Source organism: Molossus molossus, unplaced genomic scaffold, assembly GCF_014108415.1.
Source record: "Molossus molossus isolate mMolMol1 unplaced genomic scaffold, mMolMol1.p scaffold_m16_p_17, whole genome shotgun sequence".
Lineage (NCBI taxonomy): Eukaryota > Metazoa > Chordata > Mammalia > Chiroptera > Molossidae > Molossus > Molossus molossus.
This window is the reverse complement of record NW_023425352.1, coordinates 26,340,537-26,368,080: the sequence shown is the minus strand read 5'-3', so window position 1 is coordinate 26,368,080 and position 27,544 is coordinate 26,340,537. Positions and strand designations below refer to the sequence as shown.

At 41.2% G+C, this 27,544-nt stretch overlaps 1 protein-coding gene across 2 annotated transcripts in view; it reads right to left on the bottom strand.

Annotated features, from left to right (window-relative positions):
• The window catches only part of ARHGAP19 (Rho GTPase activating protein 19), a 65,713-nt gene that overhangs the window by 37,174 nt on the left and 995 nt on the right, over window positions 1–27,544 (bottom strand). The window contains exons 1-2 of one of the 2 annotated variants that reach the window (XM_036265120.1): window positions 2,606–2,685; window positions 311–397 (exon numbers count right to left, since the gene is read on the bottom strand). The exons of the other annotated variant lie outside the window; for it this stretch is intronic. Of the exons in view, the coding sequence (XP_036121013.1) occupies window positions 311–397; window positions 2,606–2,634 (116 nt within the window). The 5' untranslated portion in view covers window positions 2,635–2,685. Of the gene's footprint in view, window positions 1–310; window positions 398–2,605; window positions 2,686–27,544 lie in introns of those variants that run through there. 2 annotated transcript variants of the gene reach the window in all.

Below are 27,544 nucleotides of genomic sequence, written 5' to 3'. Positions count from 1 at the left end.
AACCAAACCCGGGCCTCTCTGGTCCGTGGACCGACGCTCTAACCGCTGAGCCAAACCAGCCAGGGCTATATTATGACATATCTTACTGCAATGAAAATAGACAAATTCCAGTTATATGCACTATCATGGATAAATCTCACATATGATCAGCAAAGAAGTCACACACACAGAAACTATTTACTATATAATTCCATTAATACCAAATTTTAAAAAAAGACAAAATATAGTGTTTAGAGATACTTGCTTAAGTGGTAAAATTGTAAAGAGAAGCAAAGATTTTATTTACCAAAAATTTTAGGATAAAAGTTACCTTTGGGGATCAGTGATTAAGAGAAGGCATGAGAGCATGAGATTAATTTCTAGGATGTTTGCAATGTTCTTGTGATAAATCATGGAGCTATGGGGAAAAGGGAGAAGTTCATTTGAAGTACATATGGCAAATGTTAAGTTTGGTTAAGCTGAGTGATAGGAAAAGAGTACTGAGTTATTATTCCATATATTCACATGTATAATCAACATCTTTCATGACAAATTATGTTAAGAAACCAAGTAGTTTTCACCTACATTTTGCTATAACTTGATGTGAATATCATAGACAATCAAAGTATATACTAAAAGTTAATTTCCTTATCATAAAAGTTTTAGATGACCAGAACCAAAAAAATTAGGTTTGGTACCTAGCACACAGAGGTAGCAAATAGCTTCAATATTTAAAAGCATATACTAGGGCCCAGCCAGTGCAGCTCACTGGTTGAGCGCTGACCCATGCACCAAGAGGTCACTGGTTCAATTCCAGGTCAGAGCACATGTCCAAGTTGTGGGCCTGATCCCCAGTAGGGGGCATGCAGAGGTGGCCAGTCAATGTTCTCTCTCATCGATGTTTCTCTCTCTCCCTCTCCCTTCCTCTCTCTCTAAAATCAATTTTTTAAAAAAATTTTTAAATAAAAGCATATACTAGGCCCTGGCCGGTTTGGCTCAGCAGTCAGAGCATTAGCCTGCGGACCAAAGAGTCCCAGGTTCGATTCCAGCCAAGGGTACGTACGTACCTTGGTTGCAGTTAGTCCCCGGCCCCAGTTGGGGTCATGCGGATGGTAGCCAATCAATGTGACTCTCTCACATCGATGTCTGTCTGTCTGTCTGTCTGTCTCTCCACCCCCCCCTCCCTACTTCCCCCCAACTCTGCCTGAAGATAAATGTAAAAATATCCTCGGGTAAGAATTAAAAAAATAAATAAATAAAATAAAAGCATATACTAGGCAACTATCTCAAAGAGTGATAAAGGCAAGACCTACCCTCAAAAAAGATAATTTTTATAACCTACTTATAGCCTGCAATAATTACTTTTACCACTAGATAGAACCCTACATGAAAGGTGATATGCTTAGTGAAAACTGGAAAGAACTCAATAGCTAAAAAAGCGATTACAAAAAAATAAAATGCATGTGCTTTTGAGACATGATGAAGCCATGAATCTGCAAAATCCAAGGCCAAAAACCTATATCCCGCAGATCTATCTTTTGGCTGACTACTACTAAAACTGCATACCCACAAAACTAAATTTTCCTCCCTAATGAATTGCTTAACTTGATATGTTCTCCAAGAACCACAATAATGGCAAATCTATCAAAATAAGGGTTATATTTAAAGTTGTCTAAACCTGATTTACCACCCTGAGAGACGTATGTACTCTCTTACTGCTTTTTCAACCCTTTGAAACATGACTCTGAAATTCGGCTTTAAATGTGTCACTTTGTTAGATAGGAATACAAACAAGTATTAAGCAGGAGGCTATTATTATTCTTTCCCTTTCTACATATAAAATTTAAACTGGTATTGTGAAAGTTATACATAAAACAGATCCGATGTGCCTAAGCTGGCAGGGTTTTGTTTATTTCACAACAAAGTTCAAAGTTGATAAGTAGTACCATAAGATTTCAGGAAATAATATCCATTTCTTAGACAAAAAACTTGAAACATTTACATCCTAAGGCCTGCCTTTATGAGTTAACTGTCCAACGTTATGTATTATAAAGTTCTTATCTTTAATTTAAATTTCAATGGTCTGCAAGACTATATTTGGCCATTATATTTTATCTCAACTTGAACTAATTTCAAAGTACTAGAGTAATTTGATCTGAATTAAATTAGAAAACTATTTAGAGATGAAAGAATTTTTTACTGCTTATCTCTTAACCAAAACATTGTGAGATTTTGCCCTATGGAATGACAATGAATGTTCTCAGTCAAAAGGCTAATTACTCTTCCTCAGAGCATCAATAACACAAATTTATTGAGATATATTTACTTTAGGTGTCACAAGAATTATCATTAGTCACCCCTCTATATCTGCTTGTTATGGGAAAAAAAATATTCAAAAATGTTACATTGTTGTAGACATGTACTATATAGTTAGACCTACGGTGGTTGCACATCTGTACTGAACATGTACAGACTTTCCTTCTTGTCATGATTTCCTAAACAATACAGTAAAACAATTATTTACACTGCATTTGCATCATATTACTCAGTGGAATTAGGTATTGTAAGTAATCTAGAGATGATTTACAGTACACAGGAGGATTGAATAGATATGAAAATACTATACCATTTTTTATAAGAGACTTGCACATCCATGGATCTTGGTATGGGGAGGGGGAATCTTGGAACCAATCCCCTTAGGATACTAAGGGACCACTATAATTCTGTTGCTGCCCACAGGAGGTGTACAATAGGAAGAAAGTTTATTTGTATTAGGAAAGGAACATCAAAACTTCCTATTTCTTTGGAAAAAGTTCTGTAAGATGCTTTGCTGATTATACAGTGTCTTATTATCTAACAGCTATTTATCCCTCAAAAAAGTAGTCAAAGCTTCAGGAAACTAACTCTCTTTTCTACAGATTTTAAATGCCCTGAGCCTCAGGCAATTAAAACTCAAAGTATTTTGCCCGGCCAGTATGGTTCAGTGGACTGAGCATCACACCATGAGAGGTCCCGGTTCGATTCCAGGTCAGGGCACATGCCAGGGTTTCAGGTTCGATCCTCAGTAGGGAGTGTGCAGGAGGCAGCCGACTGATGTTTCTCTCTCACATCCATGTTTCTATCTCTCTCTCCCTTCCTCACTCTCTAAAATATCAATAAAAACAGCCCTGGCTGGTTTGGCCCAGAGGTTAGAGGTTCAATTCCCACAAGGGACACGTACCTTGGTTGCATGCAGTTCGTCCCCGGCCCCAGTTGGGGTTGTGCAGGTGGCAACCAATCAATGTGTCTCTCTCACGTTGATGTTTCTCTCTCTCTCTCTCCCTCCTGCTCTATCTAAAGATAAATGCAAAAATATCCTTGAGGATAAAAAAAAAAAAATCAATAAAAACTTTTTTTCTTTGGTACGTGCCTCTGGCAGAAACTGAACTCGGGACTCTCTGGTCCGCAGGCCGACGCTCTAACCACTAAACCAAATCAGGCAGGGCTAAAAACATATTTTCAAAAAAGCACTTAAAAAAAAAAGTATTTCGCCCTGGCCGGTTTGGCTCAGCGGTTAGAGCGTCGGCCTGTGGTCCGGAGAGACCCAGGTTCGGTTCCCGCTAAGGGCAGGTACTTCGGTTGCAGTTTGTCCCCGGCCCTGGTTGGTCATGTGGGTGGCAGCCACTCGATGTGTCCCTTCACGTCGATGTTTCTCTCGCTCTCTCCCTTCCTCTCTCTCCCTCCCACTCTATCTGTACAAAAAATGGAAAAATATCCTCGGGTGAGGATAAAAAAAAAGTATTTCTATATATGATCGGATTAGGTTCCAAAAGATTACTTCTAAATCCACTTGTTTCAAAGTTCAGATAGTAAATGCTTTTGCTCTGGCACATGACTGGTTCATATCTACACAAGTTTGCATATTAAAAAATCTTGAGAGCCCTGGCTGGTTTGGCTCAGCAATTAGAGCAATGGCCTGCAGACCAGGGAGTCACAGGTTCGATTCCAGCCAAGGGCACATACGATTTGCTCCCTGGCTGTGGTTGGGGTCATGCGGGAGGCAACAGGTCAATGTGTCTCTCTCACATCAATGTTTCTCTCCCTTTCTCCATCTGTCCCTCTCTCCCTCCCTCCCTCGCTCTCTCTCTCCCTTCCACTCTATCTGAAAATCAATGGGAAAAATATCCTTGGATAAGGATTATAAGACAAAAAATTCACCCTGGCCGGTTTGGCTCAGCGGTTAGAGCATCGGCCTGTGGTCCAGAGACACCCGGGTTCAGTTCCCGCTAAGGGCGCGTACCTCGGTTGCAGTTTGTCCCCGGCCCTGGTTGGTCGTGCAGGTGGCAGCCACTCGATGTGTCCCTTTCACGTCGATGTTTCTCTCTCTCTTTCTCTTCCTCTCTCTCCCTCCCATTCTATCTGAACAAAAAATGGAAAAATGTCCTCAGGTGAGGATAAAAAAATTCTTAAGAGATTCTATACTTTAGTTAATATTCTATCAACCTAATCACAAGTCTCTTCATCAATTAGCATAAGATTAATTTCCTTTCTGAAACACATGGTAGCCAAACAAGAAATCATAGTCACTCATGTATCATTAAAGTCAAACTAACCATGCCCTGGCAGGTGTGGCTCAACTGGATGGGCATCATCCCATACACCAAATTGTTGCTGGTTCAATTCCTGGTCAGGGCACACGCCTGGGTTTCAGGCTCAATCCCTGGTGGGGGGTGTACAGGAGGCAGCTGACTAATGTTTTGCTCTCACATGTCATTTCTCTTTCTTCCCTCTCCCTTCTTCTCTAAAAATCAATGACAATATTTTTTAAAATAAATAAAATACAACTAAACCATGGTCTACTGAACACTTTGTAATGTTAAGAAACTGCAAGGTATTGGGATAGGAGACGAAGATAAGTTATCTGGCCTCTGAAGATGAAAGCCACTAAGCACTACGAGATTATATTTACTTTTCCCACTACCTCAATTTTCTTTTTTTTTTTTTTAATCCTCACCCGAGGACATTTTTCCACATTTTTATTCGATAGAGTAGAAGAGAAAGAGAGAGAGAGAGAAGCATCGACGTGAAAGAGACACATCGAATGGCTGCCACCCACACGACCCAACCAGGGCCGGGGACAAACTGCAACCGAGGTACGTGCCCTTAGCAGGAACCGAACCCGGGTCTCTCTGGACCGTAGGTCAACGCTCTAACTGCTGAGCCAAACTGGCCAGGGCCACTACCTCTATTTTCAAAATACAAATGGCCAAGTCCAGGTGCAATTAGCACATGGCCACTAGGAGGCCCAATAAGATGACTTTGAAAATTAGTTTGCAAACAATATCTGTTTTATTGTATTTGATATATTAGCCTCTTAAGCATCAGTATTTTAAAGAGATCTTTGGGCATTTGCCTAACTCCTCTGAAACTATTACGAGACTTTTTTCCCTCTAGTAAATCCTAAGCAACCACTACCTTGGGTAAACACAATACATACACCTTCCCACTCAGCACTCTGAATGACACCAACTGCTGAGATAATGTGATACAGAAGCCCAGCCCGGATGACTCACTGGTTGAGCATCATCGACCCATGCACCAAGAGGTTGCTGGTTCAATTCCTAGTCAGGGCACATGCCCAGGTTGTGGGCCTGATCCCCAGTGGGAGGCATGAAGGAGACGGCCAATCAATATTCTCTCACATAGATGTTTCTATCTCTCTCTCCCTTCCTCCCTCTCTAAAATCAATAAAGAAAAATATTTTTTTTTTTAAATGTGAATATTGAGCCCTGGCTGGTTTGGCTCAGTGGTTAGAGCATCAGCCCGCAAACCAATGAGTCAGGTTCAATTCTGGTTAAGGGCCCATACCTCAGTTGCAGTTTGTTCCCAGCCTTGGTTGGGGTCTTGCGGGAGGCAACCAGTAGATGTGTCCCTCTCATGTCAATGTTTCTTTTTCTCTCTTCCTTTCTCTCCCTTTCTATTGCTCCTACTCTATCTGAAGATTAATGAAAAAATATCCTCAAGTGAGGATTAAAAAAAAAAAAAATGTGATATTGAAAAGATGAATTCTAATACATGAGATTTTATAGTACATAATGTATATTAACACTTTTGAAACTTACCTCCACTAACCTCCCTCCCCTCCATTCTTTCAACACTTATTTCTCAACACCTAAAAAGAATCTTGTCAGTTAAAATATTTATGCTTAATAAAATTTAGACTTTACCCTCTGTATAATCTTAATACACATACCCCAGATTCAAATTTTCAATGAAAATTGTTAACACAATGATGTAAGTATATGTTTCACATTGGTAGACTTATTTTTAATATTTAAAAATCCATGTTTATTTAATGAAAAACATTTTAAAATGTCTGATATCTTGCTTGGGGTCATCTTAACAATTAAAGCAGACTGAACACCACCTAATTGAGGAGAGCTTGGTCACAAGGATCGCTGCCACAAAATGACCTTACCAAGAGAAAAAAGAAATAAAGTAGACCTTGTTACTTGATTGAAGAAACTGTTACTGTGGGAGTGGGAAGAGATAGACCAAAGAACTTATATACATATATGTGTTATCAACGGACACGGTTAGTGAATAACAATGTAGTGAAGGCAGTGGAGGGGGTATCAAGTGGGGAGGAGGGTGTCAATGGGGAAGAAAGGGATATCTGTAATACCTTCAACAATAAAGATGAATTTTTTTTAATTTTTAATTTTTTAATTAATTTTTGGTTACAGATGGTTCTCCTTTTTCCGCCATTGACACCCTACTCCTGATCACCCTCCTCCCCCCCATTCTATCTCCAGCATTGTTGTCTAGGATAAATTAAAAAAAAAACAAAAAACTGTTGCCCGGCTGGTGTGGCTCAGTGGTTGAGCGTCGACCCATGCACCAAGAGGTTGGCAGTTCAATTCCTGGTCAGGGCACATGCCCAGGTTGTGGGTCTGATCCCCAGTGGGGGGCATGCAGGAGGCAGCCAATCAATGTTCTCTCTGATCGATGTTTCTGTCTCTCTCCCTTCCTCTCTCTCTAAAATCAATAAAGAAAAAATAAATTAAAAAAAAAACAAAACTGTTACTGTAACCAATGGAGGAATTGGGAAGATTCTGAAATTCAGAAAACTTTAAAATGATAGATAGACTTAAGTATACAAAAGTTAGCCAGCCCTGGCCAGTTTGGCTCAGCGGTTATAGTGTTGACCCGTGGACCAGAGAGACCCAGGTTTGGTTCCCGCTAAGGGTACGTACCTCGGTTATAGTTTGTCTCTGGCCCTGGTTGGGGTCGTGTGGGTGGCAACCACTCAATGTGTCTCTCTCACATTGATGTTTCTTTCTCTCTTCCTCCCTGTCTCCCTCCAGCTCTATCTGAAGATAAATGTAAAAATGTCCTCGGTGAGGATAAAAAATAAAAAAATAGCCATATTTTTAAAGGGCTTGTTATAGTATATGTGGTGATCTCTGATTAAAGTATAAAGAATTTTCTTAGATAGCAAAAAGTATTTAATGATAATATCAAGTAAAATATTACTAAATGATATGGCTGTACACTTTCTTGGTTTCTGGTCTTCCCCTAGTTCAGTGGTTCTCAACCTTCCTAATGCCTCAACCCTTTAATACAGTTCCTTATGTTGTGGTGAACCCCAACCATAAAATTATTTTCGTTGCTACTTCATAACTGTAATTTTGCTACTGTTATGAATCGCCATCGGAAATATGTGTTTGCCGATGGTCTTAGGTGACCCCTGTGAAAGGGTCATTAGACCCCCAAAGGGGTCACGACCCACAGATTGAGAACCGCTGCCCTAGTTCTTGGTTTCCTGTTATTTGGTGAGCTTTTCTTTAGTTTCCTTGTTACTAATTACTTGGTGTTACTTTTGTAATTGTGTTCAGTATAAAAATAAAACAAGTAAAGAACTTTTCATTATATATATAATTCCAAAATCATCCTTTGGTTACAGTTTCTAAATAATGAGATTCTCCCCTCCCCAAAGGTATACTCCAAACACTGCAGGAGCCCTGGTTGGTGTGGCTCAGTTGAGCGCCATCCCATGCAGAGGCCTGTTCCACTCCCAGTTAGGGCACACATGCTTGATCCCCAGTAGGTGGCAGGTAAGAGGCAGCCAATCAGCGTTTTTCTCTCTCCCTCTCCCTCCCTCTTTCTCTAAAATCAATAAAAACATATTTTTTAAAAGCTTTCTTTAAAAAAAACCACTATAGCAAATATAGTCATTATAGTGACATGCAATTACAAATTTAATATTAAGAACTATGTGATTTCTATATTTCATTCATGAATTTTCTCTTTTTATTGATATTGATAGAGACTGCTTGAGACATCTTTATCTATAATCAGATAACATATTATTTTAAAGCACGTCAAATAATGTTTTACTTCTTTTTTTGGGGGGGGGGGGTACATGCCCCTAGTGGGAACCAAACCCAGGACTCTCTGGTCCGCAGGCCAACGCTCCAATCACACTGAGCCAAGCCGGCCAGGGCATGTTTTACTTCTTTATTACAACACATTTTGGAAACTTGGACAAAGATGAACCAAATCATTTTCATTTTCTATGATAGAAAATGAAAAGAACAAAAAAATTTGGGATCATATAATTAGGAACCTTTCTGAAGTGGATATAGCTTTACATGGTATGTTGGACAACATTTTCTGCTGAACTGAGGAAAGGTTATCTGTTATAGATTGGCTAAAATCATTGTTGAATTTTGTAACCTTACTGAGTTCTAAGAAATTAGTTTTATGCTATGTAATACACTCTATTCAAAAAAAATAAAGCCTAAACTTAATTAGCTTTATTTGAGCCCTGGCCAGTTTGGCTCAGTAGTCAGAGTGTTGGCCTGCGGTCCAGAGTAACCCGGATTCAGTTTCCGCTAAGGGTGCATACATCGGTTGCTGTTTGTCCCCAGCCATACTTGGGTTGTGTGGGTGGCAGCCACTTGATGTGTCCCTTTTGCATCGATGTTTCTCTCTCTCTCTCTCCCCCTCTCCCACTCTATCTGAACAAAAAATGGAGAAGTGTCCTTAGGTGAGGATTAAAAAAAAAAAAAATTGCTTTATTTGAAACTGATCTATATGCCTTTAAGAAAACATCTCATGCCCTGGCCGGTTTGGCTCAGCGGTTAGAGCGTTGGCCTGCGGTCCAGAGACCCGGGTTCGGTTCCCGCTAAGGGCACATACTTCGGTTGCAGTTTGTCCCCGGCCCTGGTTGGTCGTGCGGGTGGCAGCCACTCGATGTGTCCCTTCACGTCGATGTTTCTCTCTCTCTCTCTCTCTCCCTCCCACTCTATCTATACAAAAATTGGAAGAATGTCCTCGGGTGAGGATAAAAAAAAAAAAAAAAGGAAACATCTCATTTTCATACTTGTGAACATAAACAATAATTTTTTAATTTTATTTATTTATTTTTTTTATTATTATTTTTTTTATATTTTGTTCAGATAGAGTGGGAGAGAGAGAGAGAGAGAAACATCGACGTGAAAGGGACACATCGAGTGGTTGCCACCCTCACAACCCAACCAGGGTCGGGGACAAACTGCAACCGAGGTACATGCCCTTAGCGGGAACTGAACCCGGGTCTCTCTGGACCGCAGGCCGACGCTCTAACCGCTGAGCCAAACCGGTCAGGGCTATTTTATTTATTTTGTCAATCCTCCCCTGAGGATATTTTTCCGTTGATTTTTATTATTTTTTTTTTTAATCTGTATTGTTGAATATATTACAGATGTTCATTTTCTCCCACTGACCCCCTCCTTCCCACTCCTGCCCCCATCTCACCTTTTCCCACACTGTTGTCTGTGTCCATTGGTTATGCATATAAGTACTTCGGTTTATTTCTTCCCACCCCCGAACCCCTTCTCTTTGAGGTTTGTCATTCTAGCAACCAATTTGTTCTTAATCCCTTCATCTTTTTCACCCATTCCTCCAACCCCCCTCCTATCTGGCAATCAACAAAATGTTCTCTTATCTATGGGAATGTTTCTGTTCTGCATGTTCATTTTGTTTGTAGATTCCACTGTTGATAGATATATATTCACTGCCATTTTGTTTGTTCATATATTTTACCTTTTTATTCAAAAAGACCCTTCAACATTTCATATAATAACGGTTTAGTGCCAGTTAGGCTCAGCGGTTGAGCATTGGCCTGCGGACCAGAGAGTCCCGGGTTCGGTTCCTGCTAGGGGCACGTACCATAAATGGAAAAAATAAATAAATAACGGTTTAGTGGTGATTAACTCCTTTAACTTTTTCTTGTCTGGGAAACTCTTTATATGGCCATCAATTCTAAATTACAGCTTTGTGGGATAGAGTAATCTTGGTTGTAGGTTCTTGCTTTTCAACACTCTGAATATTTCTTGCCACTCCCTTCTGGCCTGCAAAGTTTCTTTTGAGAGATCAGCTGACAGTCTTATGGGAACTACCTTGTAGGTAACTAACTGCTTTTCTCTTGCTGCTTTTAAGATTCTCTCTCTGTCTTGAACCTTTTGCATTTTGATGATTATGTGTCTTGGTGTGGGCCTCTTGGGATTCATCTTGTTTGGGATTCTCTGTGCTTCCTGGACTTGTATGTTTGTTTCCTGCACCAAGGTAGGGAAGTTTTCTGCCATTATTGTTTCAAATAGGTTTTCGATTTCTTGTTCTCTCTTTTCTCCTTCTGGCACCCCTAAGATGCGAATCTTGGCACGCTTGAAGTTGTCCCAGAGGTTCCTTACACTATCCTCATTTTTTTGGATTCTTTTTTCTTTTTGCTGTTCTGATTGGGTATTTGTTGCTTCCTCATATTCCAAATCGATGGTTTGCTTCTTGGCTTTACCTACTCTTCTATTGAATCTGTGTAAATTATTCTTTATTTCAGTTAGTGCCTCCTTCGTTTCTGACTGCTCCTTTTTAATGCTCTTGAGGCCCTCACTAAGTTTGCTGAGGTTCTCACTAAGTTCATCGAGCATTCTTATAAGCAGTATTTTGAACTCAGCATGTGGTAGGTTGCTTATCTCCATTTCCCTTAGTTCTTTCCCTGGAGATTTTTTCTGTTCTTTCTTTTGGGACCCGTTTTGTTTCTTCATTTTGGCTGCCTCCCTATGTTTGTTTCTATGTATTACTTAACGAGAAGTATGGGGCTAGCTGAGACCAGATGCTGCTTGTTTGAAAGGATTTAGGAAAACCTGAAGCAGGATCCAAGACAGGCCAATCCTATGCTAAAGCAACTGGCAACAGCTTGAGTGGGCCTGAAAGTTGGGTGGGGCAGGGCAACCAGTATGAGCCGGGTTGCTGGAGTCCCAGATATGGCAGCTCTCTGCCACCCCAGGGAAGGGCTCACCAAAGGAACAAAGGCCTCTGACAGCACGTTTGTCCTGGAGAAAGTCTCTTCTCCAGCCCTCGCTCCAATGCCAAACAGCTCAGTTCTTCCCTGTATGTCTCTGGTGCCCCTCGAGCTGCCTCCCCTCCAAACTTAGAGGGAGTGAGTCCGATAAGTCCGTGCGGGGGCCCTTTAAGAGGAGCTGCCTGGGGCTCCAGCCGCCTCAGCCTCCCTGAGCCTCAGTTCCTGCTGGTTTTTCCAGCCAGAAGTTATGGGGATTCTCTTCTTGGCACTGGAACCCTGAGCGAGGTGCCTGGTGTGGGACGGGGACCCTTCAGTCCTCAGGGAGGACCTTCCCAGCTGAGGTGTCCTCCTGATTTTTATCTGCCACACGTGGGTTTGGGGCCAGCCCGTCTGCCTTCACCCCTCCTACCAGTCTCGATGTGGCTGCTTCTTTAATTCTGTAGTTGTAGGACTTCCATTCAGCTTGATTTCAGGCGGTTTTGAATGATGGTTGTTCAGTAGTTTAGTTGTAACTTTGGTGTGGTTGTGGGAGGACGCGATGCCATGATTACCTATGCCGCCATCTTTACCAGCGTAAACAATATTTTAATTATGTATTAACTCTTCAAGACTCAAAGGTTAATACCACAGCATAACTAAACTCAGCTGGCAGGAATATAAATTTTTCTTTTTCTGTGGTTCTGTTTCATTCTTGTAGCAACAGAAAAATGGTATCTAGTTTTCAGGCAATAGCTCAGCTTGACAAACCACCTGAATTTAATTTAGTAACTGATAGTGTTATAATGTTTTCATCTGATTATACATTTTTAATGTATTGATTTTTAGAGAGAGAGAAACATCAATCTGTTGTTCCACTTGTGTATTCATTGGTTGCTTCTTGTATGTACATGACCAGAAATCAAACCCGCAACCTTGGCCTACTGGGACAATGCTCTAACCAACTCAGTTACCTGGCCAGGGCTCATATGATTATTTTAAAAGCTATGACTTTATACACATTTAAGAGTTATGAATTTGATACTAACACATTTCCCATTATAAAATGTCATTAACTGTCATTAACCCATTCCGTATTTGAGTAATTATTTATAAGGTAAATCACAAACCTTGTCAGCATCTGATAAAATTGTTCTAACCACCCCCTCCCCCACAATAGTGTTATACTTACTTACAAAAAAGAACAATGGATGGCCTAACTTACATCAATGTGAAGGATGAATATTTTAAACTTTTTTCAAATAATAAATAATAGCCCAGTTAATGTGACTCAGTGGTTGAGAATCAACCCACGCACCAAGAGGTCACCAGTTCAATTCCCAGTCAGGGTACGTGCCCAGGTTGTGGGCATGCAGGAGGCTGCGAATCGATGTTCTCTCTCATTGATGTTTCTATCTCTCTCTCCTTCTCCCTTACTCTCTCTCTAAAAACAATTAATCAACAAATAAATAATTTTATAAAGAAATAATAAAAAAACCAATGGTTTTCTACAATATTTTTAAATATGTTTTTATTCATTTTTTAGAGAGAATGAAAAATCGATGTAAGAGACACATCAATTGGCTGCCTCCCTCAGGGCCCCAACCAGGGCCAGGGATAGAACCTGGGACCCTTTGTTCAACAGGCCATCTCTTGTTAACCACTGAGCTAAACCAGCCAGGGCAAGAACCTGCTTTCTTATGAAGCAACTATAGAGGAAATCAGATCTAACAGAGTGAGAGGCAGGTGCCTAGTGACACTGAGATTTGAGATTATCAATATAGATTAAGCTGTGCTGATCTATACCCTGGACTTTTCCATTTCTTGAGCCAATCAATAAAGTCTCTTTTTACTTAAGCTAGTTTGAAATTAAGTCTCTGTCACATACAAATAAAAGAATCCTAACAAATATAAATACATCACTGCCTCTGGTAGGATCTGAGCCCTCCTTTCCCTATCTGTCCACCCTTCAAAGGACAGAGAGGTCCTTTTGGGTATTCTGCCCCTCTACCTTCTTGGGTGTGTCCAGCGTGGCTCAGTGGCTTCTTGGGATAGTCTCACTTCTTGCTAGGCTTATGATTACCACTGCCTCTAGTGGTAGCTGGCAGCCTCTACTTCCTTTTTAAATTTTTGTCTTATCTCTTGTGCTTCCTTCCACAGCATTATTCAAATGCTTCTTAGTTTTTCATAAACTAGGCTTAGTTTTTCTTACAAATGTGAACTTCTGTTCAGCCAAATGCACCAATCACAGCATACACAGCAAGCAGCCTTTGGTTCTTAAGCTCAACTTATTTCAGCTATTTTCATTGTTCACATTATTCAAAGGTTCTTTTAAAAAATAAAAAAAATAAGCCCTGGCCCTGGCTGGTTTGGCTCAGCGGTTAGAGCGTCGGCCTGCGGTCCAGAGAGACCCGGGTTCGGTTCCCGCTAAGGGCGCATACCTCGGTTGCAGTTTGTCCCCGGCCCTGGTCGGTCGTGTGGGTGGCAGCCACTCGATGTGTTCCTTTCATATCGATGTTTCTCTCTCTCTCTGTTCCTCTCTCTCCCTCCCACTCTACCTGAACAAAAAATAGAAAAATGTCCTCAGGTGAGGATAAAAAGAAAAAAAATAATAATAATAAGCCCTGGCTGGTGTGACTTGGGTGGTTGGAGCATCATCCCGTACACTGAAAGGTGGCAGGTTTGACTCCCAGTCAGGGTACATGCCTAGATCGTGGGATTAATCACCAGTTGGGGCATATACAGGAGGCAACCGATCAATGTTTCTTTCAATCTCTCTCTCTCTCTTCACCTCTCTCTAAAATAAAAATTTAGCCCAGCCCGTGTTGCTCAGTGGATTGAGCATCGTCCCATGGACTGAGCGGTCCTGATTCCATTCCCAGTCAGGGCACATGTCTGGGTTGCAGGCTCAAATGTCAGTACAGGGCGTGCAGGAGGCAGCCAATCGATGTTTTCCCTCACAGTGATGTTTCTATCTCTCTCTCCCATCCTCTCTCTATCTAAAAGAAAAAAAAATTTTTTTTTTTTTTCCTCACCCGAGGATATTTTTCCATTTGAAAAAAAAAAAAAATTTAATTAAAAAATAAAACTTCCTCCCAGCCAATGTGGCTAAGTGGATTGAGCGTCCCATGCACCAAGAGGTCACCAGTTCGATTTCCAGTCAGAGCATATACTCGGGTTGCAGGCTCAATCCCCAGTAGGGGGCATGCAGAAGGCAGCACATTGATGTTTCTCTCTTATCGATGTTTCTCTCTCTCCCTCTTCCTTTCTCTCTAAAAAAAAAAATCAGTAAAAACATATTTTAATTAATAAATTTATTTAATCAAACTTCCAAGTTTAATGCTGTTATGCCAAATAACTGATGCAGCTATTAAATCTAAATGAAGGATAAGAGAGCATTACTCTCACTAATAATTACAACTAAAAACTATACTTGTTTAAAAGATTTATGTACAATAAAATATCCAGCCCAAGGCAGAAATGTAGTAACTCCTTTAAAATTATATATATGTCAAGATCATTACAAACACAAATTTCTAAAACTTCATATAACTACATACCAGTAACCCCATGTAAAAAACAAAACAAAACAAAAAAATACACAGGGAAATGTGAAATGTCAAAGTAGCTTGCTTAAAGACACATACTGCTTTAGTTGCAGGGGTTGGGGGAAGTACCAATAAATAACAACATACCCTCCAGGATCTTTGCAAGTTTGAAACTAAAGGGATCAACAAGGTAATACTATCTATCTTAAACATCAGCATACCTCAATTATATATATATAAATAATAGTTGTTAAGTTAAATATAATTTAACAGTCTTGCTTCAGGTTCAATGTTTCAGGAAACTGTCATTCCCTTTGGAATGCATATAGACCCTCCCTCCCCCGCACCTGCACACACACACACACACACACCCCCACACCGCCAACAACATAAAGGTTTATTACTTGAAGAAATGGCACCAAGCCCAGAGTCATAGGTAAGCTACTGCTCAAAGACCTGGCTCCCCCATGGCTTCTGGGGGATGGGTTATACAGGGGAAAAATCGTTAATCATGGTGACTAAAAGAGTTGGGGGCATGGGCTCTACTGATTGGTTGGGGCCAGGGTAGGGAGTAGTTGATGCATAAGGATTTTTACAACCTTACATGTAAATAAGTGTCTCAGTGCAAATTTAACCACCAATTACTTTTTGTTTACATCGGCCACTTCATTTCTTTATTTTTATTTGCAGTAGTTGAAACAAATCTTTAAGGGTATTTTCATTTTCCCCCCTTAAACATGAATCATTCAAGTAAAACCAACTTAACTATAGAAATGTAGCAAAGTAATGGGAAAAAGTAGCAAACAACTCAAGAGGCAAAGGTTGGGGGGGGGGGGTGCAGTCCACATACACATATGCTTAAGTGCCATATGATTCACCTTCTCAGGACAACCTCCCCAGAAGGCAAGCACAAGTACCCCATTTTAAGAGGATATTTTTCCCCAAAACATCTAAGAATGCTTCAACTTAAAGCTAAGGTTAAAAAACAAAGGAAAAAGAAAACCCCACAAACCACCCAGCCATAACCACCTTCCTTAATCGATCATAGGAGTTTCTTTTCATTTTATAAAAAGATTAATAAAAAATATTGAAAAAATTATTTTCTCATCTTATATTTGTAAATATAATAGAATTCAGAAGTTTGTTAGAAAACAGACCAGAAACTGCCATCGTTTCCACCACTGTTGCTGAGAAGATCAGCAGGACTAGAAAGCTGGGATAGGGATACTAACTACCAATTACTTTCTTGTCCTCTCTGATTTGTTTCTATCCTTCCTCATTCATTCAGATCCTACGCACCACCTCATACTTTTCTATAATTAGATTTAGGAAGTGCTATAGAAAGAGAAGCAATGAACTTGGAGATAAGATGATTCTCTCACCCTGGCCGGTTTGGCTCAGCAGTTAGAGCGTCAGCCTGCGGTCTAGAGAGACACGATTCGGTTCCCGCTAAGGGTGCATACCTCGGTTGCAGTTTGTCCCCGGCCCTGGTCGGTCGTGCGGGTGGCAGTCACTCGATGTGTTCCTTTCACATCGATGTTTCTCTCTCTCTCTCTGTTCCTCTCTCTCCCTCCCAATCTACCTGAACAAAAAATGGAAAAATGTCCTCAGGTGAGGATAAAAAAAAAAAAAAAAAAAGGTGATTCTCCACATGCACAAGTTTAAAATTTATTACCTCTTACCCATCATTGCCTACTCTGCAAAAATGGAGCCAGAGCCTTTAAATAGATATCCTTTTCCAGCTGGCACAATGTTAAGCATTATTAATAAAGGACACTGGAGAGACATTGCAGGAGGAAGGGCCTTCTGGTTCCAGGGTGCCTCTCTAGACAAGTTCCTGCAGTGTGCACAGTTTCTCCAGCACCCAGCTCTGGCAGTACAGACAGCATCTCCAGTAAAAGGCTCCTGCAATATACAACATTCAGCAGCACCTAAGAGGCAGTAGCTGCCCAAGGCTCCTCCCTATAAACAGTTTCCCCTGGTACCCTAAGAGGTGGATTTCTAGCAGGTTCCATAAGGTGAATTTCCAACAAGTTCCACCACAGCAACTTCTCTGCCCTTCAGGGAGCCATGGCCATGCCTTCTCCAACACAGGCTAGATATCTGCACTAGGGAACCTCTTCCTTGCACATTCTATCTCAGCACTAAGAATTATAGCTGATTCTTTTTTTTTATAGCTGATTCTTTTTACCCCAGTTAATTAAGGTACAATTGACAAAATTGTAAGGTATTTAAAGTGTAAAATGTGGTGATCTGATATATATTGTATAGCTGATTCATTCCGATATAGATTTGTATATTATTTTTAAATGTGTTTTTGTTTTTTGTTTTTATTTGTCTTTATTGATTTTAGAGAGAGAGGAAAAGAGATGGAGAGAGAGATAGAAACATCGATGAGAGAGAACATGGATTGGCTGCCTCCTGCATGCCCCCTACTGGGGATTTGGCCCACAACATGGGCATGTGCCCTGACTGGGAATCGAACCAGTGACCTCTTGGTGCTTGGGTCAATGCTCAACCACTGAGCCACATCGGCCAGGCTAAATATATTTTTTATTGATATTTTAGAGAAAGAGAAAGGGAGATATAGAAACATAGATCTGCTGCCTCCTGCATGCCCCCTACTGGGGATCGAGCCCACAACCAGGGCATGTGCCCTGACCGGGAATCAAACCAGGACCTCTCAGTCTACGGAACAACACTCAATACACTGAGCCACAGCAGCCGGGCTAATACAGATTTGTATATTCTTTAGAGATCTCTTTACTTCTTACTAGCCAATCCCTTGTTATTCCAATCTCATTACAGTTGATAACTTTTTATATTAAATATCCTTTTGTTGTTGTTGTTAATCCTCACCCAAGGATATTTTTCCATTCATTCATTCATTCATTTATTCATTTATTTATTTATATAGAGTAGAAGGGAAGGGGGGAGGGAGGAAATAGACAGAGAGACACATCAATTGGTTGCCTCCTTCACCAGCCCTAATCAGGGCTAGGGATTAAACCTGCAACGGAGGTACATGCCCTTGACTGGGTATCAAACCCACAACCTTCCAGTGCACGGGCCAATGCTCTAACCACCAACCCACGCCAGCCAGGGCTAAATATCCTTTATTCAAATTACTGTAGAGTTTCTGTGTCTTAGTTGAACCCTGACTGATATATCAGGTAAAACTAGCAAAACATCAGCACAAAATAAATGGAATTTCTAGAAACAACCCATTCTAAAAGATAGCTAATAAAAGCGTAGTTAAGACAGTTCATGCAAGGTAACCAGAGGGTGTCTTCAGGAAGAAAATGCTGATAAGTGCTAATTAAAAAAAAAAAAAAGCAATAATCTAATCAAGTATAATGGGTCTCTCCCACAGATAAAATGTGCTCGCAACATGACATATATAGCTGGTACAGTCTTCCTACAAATTACCAAATTTGCATATATCACTTGGCTTCTTGTGAGCCTGAATGGAGTCAGTCTTCCCAAACACAGATAATAGACACAATAGTTCTAGAGTAGCAATTAAAACAAACAAACAAAAATCACCATTCTCTGAGGACCTTCCACACAACCAACTGGCAACCTCCTTTAACTTTTTTTTTTTAGTTTCCTCTTGTGAAGTTTCCTTTAAAATCACTATTTTCCCATTTGGTTCAGTATCTGATTCATTTAGTTATAAATACATTTATTTCACTCTTCTGGAAAAAGGATATGTGGATATCATTAATTTCAAGAAAATCTTGTCCTATCAGATGATACTGGCTCTACAACCAAAGGTTATAGATAAAGAAAGGTGAGCCATGTACTAGGTTATGCAAATTAACTTTATAATTCTATTTTCTTCTCCCTGCCCTGCCATTCTCTGTCCACCAAGATCAGCCTTATCTTCAAATATAATAATCAAACTCTCTAAGCCAGATAATTGATAAAAATGTAAAATAAGCCCCGGTGGTTTGGCTCAGTGGTTGGAGTGTCGGCCTGCGGTACAGAGAGACCCGGGTTCGGTTCCCGCTAAGGGCGTGTACCTCAGTTGCAGTTTGTCCCCGGCCCTGGTTGGTCGTGCGGGTGGCAGCCACTCAATGTGTCCCTTTCACATCGATGTTTCTCTCTCTCCCTCTTCTTCTCTCTCCCTCCCGCTCTATCTGAACAAAAAATGGAAAAATGTCCTCAGGTGAGGATAAAAAAAAAAAAGTAAAATAAAAAGATTCAGATTCAAACCCTGGTCGGTTTTCTCAGTGGTTAGAGCATGGGCCTGCAAACCCAGAGTCTCAGCTTCAATTCCTGGTCAAGAGCACGTACCTCAGTTGCAGGTTCGATCCCCAGCCCCAGTTGGGGTCTCTTGGGAAGCAATCGATCAGTATGTCTCTCACATCGATGTTTCTCTGTCTGTCTCTTTCTCTCCTTTCCTCCCTCCCACTTTACCTGGAAATCAACGGAAAAAATATCCTCAAGTGAGGATTAAAAATAAAAAAAAGATTCAGATTCAAGAAAGATTCCTGAAATGTCTACTCCTCATTACCCTTCTGATAGAATTTGACAGCACAAATACAAAACTGGGTTCACATATGTTTTTAATATGTTTTTATTGATTATTTAGAGAGAGGAAGTGAGAAAAAGAGAAACATCAATGTGAGAAACATCCATCGGCTGCCTCTTGGACGCCCCCTACAGGAGATCGAGCCTGCAACCTGGGCATGTGCCCTGACCTGGAATCAAATCAGGACCTTTCAGTCCATGGGACGACTCTCAATCCACTGAACTACACCAGCCAGGCCTGGGTTCAGATATTTAAACCATATTTTCCCACTTAAATTGTTCTTGTGAGGACAAGCCTTCCTAAGATCAATAAAGGTTCCACTTTTCCTGAAAGGCCACATTATTATTACAGGAAGAACAGCATAATGAAAAAGTCTTCAGGAAGTCATGTGCTTAGTCACCAATATTTCATATTCTAAGGTGTATGTAAACTAAATTAGCAAGATAAAAGACCCTTTCCCCATCTTCAGGCACCTTCCTTATCCTCTAAAAACATTTCCAGTGCTGACCAGTATGGCTCAGTAGGTTGGAGTGACAACCTGTGCAAAGGAAGGTCACGGGCTCCATTCCTGGTCAGGGCACCTAGGTTGTTGGTTCAATCCTGCATGTGAGGGTGTGTACAGGAGGCAACCAATTGGTGTATCTCTCACATCTATGTTTCTTTCTTTCTCTTTCTCTCTCTCTTTCCCTTCCTCCCTCTTTAAAATAAATTTTTTTAATTTCAAAAAAAATTCCAATATGAAATGCAAGCATCTTGCAGTCTGCATCTAAGCTTCCTGCTATTCCTAAATTCCAGGAACAGGCTTGGGCCTCAACACTTGGACACTGCTGACATATTAACTGTCACCCAACTTTTCACAAGTGCTACTACTACCACAGCTTGCTTTATCTGTTCCTGTTGATCTTTCTGGTTCACAGTGGGAGTGGGCGGGTTTTCCAGTGAATACTGAGGTTAAAAAGACTGTGACTGTTATCAACTTCCCCTCTTCATCTAATAATAGGTAGCACTTTCTTTTTATGTCTTTTTTAGATTCAAAAAGCACTGAGCTGTAATTCCCTTCTGCCAATTATGTGGGGAAGTGGCTATACTTCATTTTCTACTTTAGCTTTTTCTCTTTGACCATTAAGAGTCTCATTATTTTTATAGTACTAATGGTAGAGTGGATGGCTTCTACTTGTAGATTCCCCTTTAGTACAATCCATTTAAGAGTAATTTGAAGGTGTAATAAATGGAGTTAAATTATTTTTTAAATAATTTTTCTTTATTTATTCTAGAAAGAGAGGAAGGGAGAGGGAGACAAAGACACTGATATGAAAGAACATCAACCAGCTGCCTCCCAAACACCCCCCACTGGGGATCAGGCCCACAACCCAGGCATGTGCCCTGACAGGGAACTGAACCGGGTACCCCATGGTGCATGGGTTGATGCTCAACCACCGAGCCACACCAGCAAGGCAAAGTGAGTTAAATTTTAAAACATCACCCTAGCTGACAAAGGTCAGAAGTAGAGGAAAGGGGGTATTTATCATCAACAGATCAAAACATAACCTGGCTGGTGTGGCTCAATTGGCTGGGCATGGGTTCATGCACCAGTCAGGGGATATACCTGGTTTGAAGACTCAATCCCTGGAAGGGGGCATACAGGAGGCAGCCAATCAATGTTTCACTCTCACAACGATGTTTCTCTCCCTCTCTCCCTTTCCCTCTTCTCTCTCTAAAAATCAATTAAAATTTCTGCCCTGGCCGGTTTGGCTCAGCGGCTGGAGCGTCGGCCTGCGGTACAGAGAGACCCGGGTTCGGTTCCCGCTAAGGGCACGTACCTCGGTTGCAGTTTGTCCCCGGCCCTGGTTGGTCGTGCGGGTGACAGCCACTCGATGTGTCCCTTCACGTTGATGTTTCTCTCTCTCTCTCCCTCCTGCTCTATCTGAACAAAAAATGGAAAAATGTCCTCGGGTCAGGATAAAAAAAAAAAAAAAAAGCCCTGGCCGGTTTGGCTCAGCGGTTAGAGCGTCGGCCTGTGGTCCGGAGAGACCCGGGTTCGGTTCCCACTAAGGGCATGTACCTCAGTTGCAGTTTGTCCCCGGCCCTGGTTGGGTCGTGCGGGTGGCAACCACTCGATGTGTCCCTTTCACGTCGATGTTTCTCTCTCTCTCCCACTCTATCTGAATAAAATATCGAAAAATGTCCTCGGGTGAGGATAAATAAAAATAAAATAAAATAAAATAAAAATCAATTAAAATTTTTAAATATATACATATATATGTGTATATGTGTATGTGTATATATGTATATATTTATATATGTGTGTATGTGTGTGTGTGTAACCTAGAAATCTTTATAAACAGCAATTTTTTTCTTACGGAAATTTTTATAAACAATGTCTTTCTTATTTAATTCTTTATAAACAGCAGTATTTTCTAATTTAATTATTTGATTAAAACAACTTAAAGCATTTCTACTTATTAGGAACAGGCTATGACGACTAAATAGAAAGCTAGACACTTGTAAACAATGATCACATATTCACCATTCAACATGCAAATATGAACGAACAGTATAGTCAATATTATAATAATATTATCATAATAACTTGTATGGTAACAGATGATTACTAGACTTATTGTGGTAATATGTGGTGATCATATGGTAAGGAATATAAATGTCAGAACACTACATCGTATACCTGAAACTAATATAAAATTGTATTGTCAACTATATTTTAATAAAAAACATGCAAATATGTATTATCTGCACAGATCAAATAAATTTTTCCTCTTCTTTATGGAATACAAGGGGCCACGCTAGCAACAGAACATTAGAAAGGTTAATATCTAAAGGGCAAACAAGAATTTGTATGGTATTTATCACCACAAAGTAATATTTTATATCTTACAAATGATAAAGACTATTATTCATTCATTATTGACCACCTACACAAAGCTAAGTTGAGAACATGAATAAAAATATACATGTGTCCTGCCCTCAAAAAGCCTTACAGAGCCCTGGCCAAGTTGCTCAGTGGTTAGAGTGTCAGCCTGCAAACCAAAGAGTCTCCAGTTTGATTCCTGTCTCAGGACACCTTAGTTGAGGTTATATCCCTGGCCCTGATCAGGGTCATGCAGAACGCAACCAATCGATGTGTCTCTCTCACACAGATGTTTCTCTTTCTCTCTTCCTCCCTCCCTCACTCCCATTCTAAAAACAAAGCTTTACAACCTATCTTGTCTTTTACAATAAGGAACTGATAAAATAGTTTCAGGTTCAGATAAGATTCTGTGAAACCTATTGATCATGTAACTAATACTATCACCAAAGTTTAAATTTAATTGGCAACATCCTTTAAAGGAATTCAAACTATTTCCGCTACAGAATAGTATTTTGTCTTCAGGTTTCATCACAATTCAAGATCTTACAGCAGGATAAGGGATGATCTAATCAAACGTACTGATCTCCTCTACAGTTTTCAGGCTAAAAACGGTCAACCATTTATAGGCAGCTCCAAAAGTAGAAAACTGTTCCTTATTAAAATTTTAATAACATTCATCTCAGCTAGGGAAGGAGCTTGGTGCCCACTCATAAACCCAGCTTCCCAAGACTTGGAATCTCCTGTTTAGTATAGCCAACATCAAAAGACACCAAACTGCCCAGCCAATGTGGTTCAGTGGATTGAGCGTCCTTCCATGAACTGAGAGGTCCTGGTTCCATTCCCCATCAGGGCACATGCCTGGGTTATGGGCTTGACCCCAGTAGGAGGTGTGCAAGAGGTAGCCAGTTGATGTTTCTCTCTCACATGGATGTTTCTATCTCTCTCTACCTCTCTCTCTCTCTAAAATATCAATAAAAACATTTTTTTTTTTTAATGAGCCCTAGCCGGTTTGGCTCAGTGGTTAGAACATCAACCCACGAACCAATGAGTTGCAGGTTTGATTCCAGCCAAGGGCACGTACTTCGGTTGCAGTTCATCCCTGGCCCTGGTCAGGTTCATGCAGGAGGCAACCAGTCAATGTGTCCCTCTCAAGTCAATATTTCTCTCTCTCTCTCCCTCTTTTTTCCTCTCTCTCTCCCTCCTACTCTATCTGAAGATAAATAAAAAAATATCAAGTGAGGATTTAAAAAAATAAGTGAGACACCAAACTAAAGTTAACTGATTTATACTGACACAATGTAAATAAGATCACTATACAGTCATCCCTCTCCACTTCGCACTTCGACTTTCACGGCTTCACTCTATCGCAGTTTTTTTCAAATATATTCATTGAAAAGTTGATTGAGCCCTGATTGGTTTGGCTCAGTGGTTAGAGTGTCGGCCCGTGAACCAGAGTCCCAGGTTCGGTTCCCACTAAGGGCACATACCTCGGTTGCAGTTTGTCCCAGGCCCCTGTTGGAGTCATGTGAGTGGCAACCAGTTGATGTGTCTCTCCCACATCGATGTTTCTCTCTCTCTCCCTCCCTCCCGCTCTATCTGAAGATTAATGCAAAAATGTCCTCGGGTGAGGATAAAAAAAAAAGATTTAAAAAGTTGATCAAGCCAGTGAAAATGATACAGTGGGCACTCGGTTGTCTGAGTCAATTATACACCCCTGTATCACAATTAAAATTAAAAGTACTGTATATATGGACTGTAGGCCTATATAGTCAAGCATCCCCGCAAGTCCTTCAACACCAAGTGCAACTGCTTGACCACTCCTTGTGTGTGGGCAATAACTTTTTTCCAAAAAATCGGGTGTGGTGAAACCAAGCCAATCAGAACGTGCTGTTCACTGATTGGCTATCCTATCCTCTTCCTATCCCAGCCACTGATTGGCTCAGCCTCATGCAAGTTCATTTCTGTTATACACGCTTCTACATCGCTGCACATTGGAAGCATCTTTGCCCTTGTAAGTGTTTGCGAGTTCTGAGAACTTTTATCTAAGCCCCACAATGGCTCCTAAACGTGCTGCTGCTTCTAAGCCTTCTGACAATGAAACTAAGCGCCGGGTAAGATGCTTACCATCCAGGAGAAGGTGAAACGCTTGGATCTGATCAAAGATGGCAAGAAAATCGTGGAGGTTTCCCACCATTACAACTTGAATGAGTCTATCGTTCACTCCATCCGTAAAGATGAAAAGAACATCCGTGCAACGGCTACTGTCTCTTTCAACAAGGAAGAAAAGTGCATCGTGACAAGTCGTAATAAGTTCATAGTGAACACGGAGTCTGCCCTAACCATTTGGATCAGCGACAGCTGCAAGAAAAACATTCCGTTGGGTTCGCTGGTCATCCGGGAGAAGGCAAGGCAGCTCTATTAGCGCTTTACAGCAGAAAAACCTCAACCAGGACCCTCTTCTACAACGTTCATGGATTTCATGGAGAACAAGGGTTGGTTCAAGAAATTGCAGAAAAGGTATCATCTGAAGAGTGTCGTTCTCCACGGAGAAGCTGCCTCTGCTGACCAGCCTGCAGCAAAGGACTACGTGAACAACAGGCTTCAGAAGATCCTTGAAGAGGGCAAGTATCATCCAGAACAGGTGTTCAATATGAAGGAAACAGAACTGTTCTGGAAAACAATGCCTTCCCAGACATTCATTTTCAAGGATGAGGCCAAGGTCCGTGGCTTCAAGGTGTATAAGGATCGCGTGACTACCGTCATGTCTGGAAATGCTGAGGGATTTTTGCTCAAGTCTGTCCTTATCTACATGGCCAAGAACCCTAGGGCCCTGATGAATAAAAACAAGAACCTGCTGCCAGTGCACTGAATGCACAACGACAAGGGCTGGATCACAAAGCAGCTGTCATCAGACTGGTTCCATGAAAGCTTCATTCCCCAAGTTAAGCTGTATCTCACAGAGAAGGGACTCAAGTTTAATGTCCTTCTCCTCATGGACAATGCTGGAGGTCATGCGCAAGACCTATCCTATGATGGTGATCAAGTTCCTTCCTCCCAACACCACTTTGCTGATCCAGCCCATGGATCAAGGCATTATTCACACATTCAAGATCCTCTACACACGAAACACCCTGCAGCACCTCGTCAAAGGCATGGACCTTGAGGAGAACTTCTTGCTGAAGGAGTACTGGAGGCAGTATACCATCACAACCTGTCTGAAAAATATCCAGGCCACATTGAAGGACATAAAGACGGAGACCGTGAAGGCCAGCTGGAAGATGTTGTAACCTGAAATTGTCCACGATTACAGAGGATTCACCCCAGCAGATATAAGCAACTCGGCAGTGGATGAAGCAATTAGGCTAGCCTGGATGCTGGGAGGAGGAGGTTTCGCAGATATGACCCGCGATGACGTGGATGAGCTGCTGGAGACACATTCAGATCCCTTAACTGACAAGGATCTGGTGGAGATGACTAAGTCTGCAAGTGAGGAGGAGGAAGAGCAGCCAGAGGTTCCTGGGGTCAGGAGGAGGAAGCTGGCCTTACACTTGAGCATCTCTCACCAGTCGTAAGAACTATTAAGGTAGTACAGGACATGATTGGTGAAGGGACCCACAAATGATGCGTGCATTGCGGTTCCAAAATGCATCTGATGGAGTGATAGAACCCTACAAAAGCCTCCTCACACATATGAAAAGACAGCGCCAGCAACTGCCTATCACGATGTTCTTTAGCCACACACCCAGACACCCACTGCCTACTCCTAGTACTCCTTCAGCGGAAGAAGACAACAATGCACCTGCTGAAGATACTGCACCACCAAGATTCTCCTATTGAGGTCGTGCCTTCAGAGGAGCAGTAACCTTGCTCTTCTTTGCTGTGCAGTACATCTCTTCACCTTCATCACTTCATCATTGAACAAGTTGCACTATTTTCATAGGTTAGTGGTTGTGCGTAAGAACTGTGTATAATTAAATGTACAATAATAATATATTTGTAACATGTAATATGTCTTTTTTTTTTTTATCCTCACCTGAGGACATTTTTTTTGATATTTTGTTCAGATAGAGTGGGAGGGAGAGAGAGAGAGAGAAACATCGATGTGAAAGGGACACATCGAGTGGTCGCCACCCACACGACCCAACCGGGGCCGGGGACAAACTGCAACCTAGGTACGTGCCCTTAGCGGGAACCGAACCCAGGTCTCTCCAGACCACAGGCCGACGCTCTAACCACTGAGAAAAACCGGCCAGGGCTCTAGTTTCACTAATTTCCTTTTCAGATAGTTCATTGTTTGTGTATAGAAATGCAACTGATTTTGTATGTTGATTTGCATACTACAACTTTACTAAATTTGTTTATTAGTTCTAACAAGCTTTTTGTTAGAGTTTTTAGAATGTTCTATACATAAGAACATCTGCAAACCAGGGCAATTTTACTTATTCTTTTTTTTTTTTTTAATCCTCATCCAAGGACATTTTTCCACTTTTTGTTCAAATAGAGCGGGAGGGAGAGAGAGAGAGAAACATTGATATGAAAGGGACACATCAAGTGGCTGCCTCCTGCATGACCCAACCAGGGCTGGGGACAAAATGCAACTGAGGTATGTGCCCTTAGCGGGAACAGAACCCGGGTGTCTCTGGACTGCAGGCCAACGTTTTAAACGCTGAGCCAAACCGGCCAGGGCCAATTTTACTTATTCTTTCCTATTTAAATGCCTTTGTTTTTTCTTGACTTATTATTCTGGCTAGGATTTCCAGTACTATGCTGAATAGAAGTGGCAAGAGTGGGCATCCATGCCTTGTTCCTATCACAATGAACTATCACTTCACACCTATTAAGATGACCATTATCAAAACAGAAAAAAATAGCCCAGCCAGTATGGCTCAGTGGTTGAGCCTCGACCCATGCACCTAAAGGTTGATGGTTCAATTCCTGGTCAGGGCATATGCCTGGGTTACAAGCTTGATTCCCGGGGGGGGGGGGGGGGGGTGCAAGAGACAGCTGATCAATGTTTCTCTCTCATTGATATTTCTATCTATCTCTCCCTTTCCCTTCCTCTCTCTCTAAAAATCAATTTTAAAAAATCCTCTCTCTCTAAACTCAATTTTTAAAAAAAAAGACAAGTGTTGGTGAGGATGAGAAGAAACTGGAACTTTTGTACACTGTTGGTGGGAATGAAAAATGATGGTGGTACTATGGGAAATAGTATGGAGGCTCCTCAAAACACTGAAAATAGAATTACCATATAATACCCAGCAATAGAACTACCCAGCAATCCCACTTCTGGGTATTTACCCAAAAGTATTAAAATC